General features: G+C 39.0%; 1 protein-coding gene across 1 annotated transcript; it reads right to left on the bottom strand.

Annotated features, from left to right (window-relative positions):
• Positions 1-428: 428 nt before the first annotated feature.
• Positions 429-1,213, bottom strand: LOC114165270 (putative RING-H2 finger protein ATL69). The gene has a single exon (XM_028049928.1). It carries the CDS (start codon positions 1,115-1,117, stop codon positions 581-583), a length of 537 nt encoding a protein of 178 aa, XP_027905729.1. The 5' UTR covers positions 1,118-1,213; the 3' UTR covers positions 429-580.
• Positions 1,214-1,625: the final 412 nt, after the last annotated feature.

A 1,625-nucleotide genomic window follows, 5' to 3' on the forward strand; every position in this document is an offset into this window, starting at 1 on the left:
ATACTCTAGTTTTAATTTATTACGTATATTATTTATGTTGATTACGTTTGCTTATGCCATACATCTTAGATATAACTTTTTAGGACGTTACAAATATTCGTCCTTCCCACTTTTTAATATTTTTAATTTGTTTCAAAACAATTGATGTTTTAACCATGGATATTTTGTTTTCTAGTTTATCTTCACAAATTATCTCAGTAATTAATAAATAAGTAATGGACAAAACTTACCTACCTACAATGCTATAGATATTATTATACGGGCCTCCAATCAAATTTAAAACTTCACTTTCATATTTAATAAAATTGATGAAAATAAATTCCAAATTTAATTGTAAAAAAGCGACATATTTTAGAATTTTAAAAAACATATATATAATGTATTTATCAACTATACTTAGTGAAAAAAAAAATTCAAATTCCATCACATTAGATCTCATCCAAATTAAAATCCAGAACCCCAATGCTAATCGTTTCGTGTTGACTGAAGAAATGCAAATTCAACAACAAATTTTCTTTTCGTTCTCGCAAGTAACACAAAATAATTAGTTATACAATTCAGACAAGAATGAACGAATGAATCACCTGGCGTGGAAAGCCAGCGGAACGAGCTCCAACATCGGCGTCGGTGACGGCGACGGCGACGGAGACGGCACCGGGGAGTTCCGGCAGAGCGGACACGTGGCACTCATCTTCAGCCACGCGTCAACGCAGTCCGCGTGAAAGCAGTGGTGGCAGCTCGGAACGCAGCGCACGGTGTCCTTAGGAAGGTAATCGCAGAGGCAGATGGCGCAGGAGCCACTGTCGTTGGGCCTGGGGAGGCGGCCGCTCTCTCCGACGACGATCTTCGGGTAGGCCTCGATGGCGGGCTTTTCCAGGCCCAGGACGACGGGCTCGGGCCCACCGGAGTCGTGAATGTTGTGATTCTGTTCCGTTTGGTCGTAATGAGTGTTGTTACGAGTGCGAGGAGAGTTAGATTTGAAGCGGACGCAGGCGTAGGAGGCGAGCATGATGGAGGAGATGAGGACGAGGATGCTGACGGCGATGGCAATGCCGTAGCCGAGACCAACGCCGGCGGTGGTAACGGCGGCGGAGGGTGGCGGAGACGCCGCGAACATTAGAGAGAGAATTAGGAAAAGTTTGGTTGGTTTTGGTTTGGAAGAGATAGTTTAATGGAAAGAGTAAGAGAGTTGGAGTGCGTGATCAGAAGCGCGTTTCGCGGGAAAAAAAAATTAAATGACTTCAGAAACTGTGACATTGACATTCCGTTATAATAAAACCTTAATATATTTCTCATATTTTACTCTTTCATATTCGGAGCGTTTATCCGTTACTTTATAAAAAATATATATATTTTATCGGCATTAATTATTTTTTGTTAATTTTTTATTAATTTTCAACAATGCACGGGATCCAGAGGAGATAGATGTAAAGTTAAATATTACAGACATGGAAATTGTTTCATTTCAAATCAAATGGATAAGTTTTTCCTTTTATTTCAAGCAAATTATGAAATCTTCATGTGGATCTAGGGATTTGTGAGATTCAAATTTAAGCTTAGTAAAAGCTTTAATCAGAAGCTTCTTATTACAAAACTTCTGATAGTGGGATATAAATATATTTGTT

This window comes from Vigna unguiculata, chromosome 1 (assembly GCF_004118075.2).
Source record: "Vigna unguiculata cultivar IT97K-499-35 chromosome 1, ASM411807v1, whole genome shotgun sequence".
NCBI lineage: Eukaryota > Viridiplantae > Streptophyta > Magnoliopsida > Fabales > Fabaceae > Vigna > Vigna unguiculata.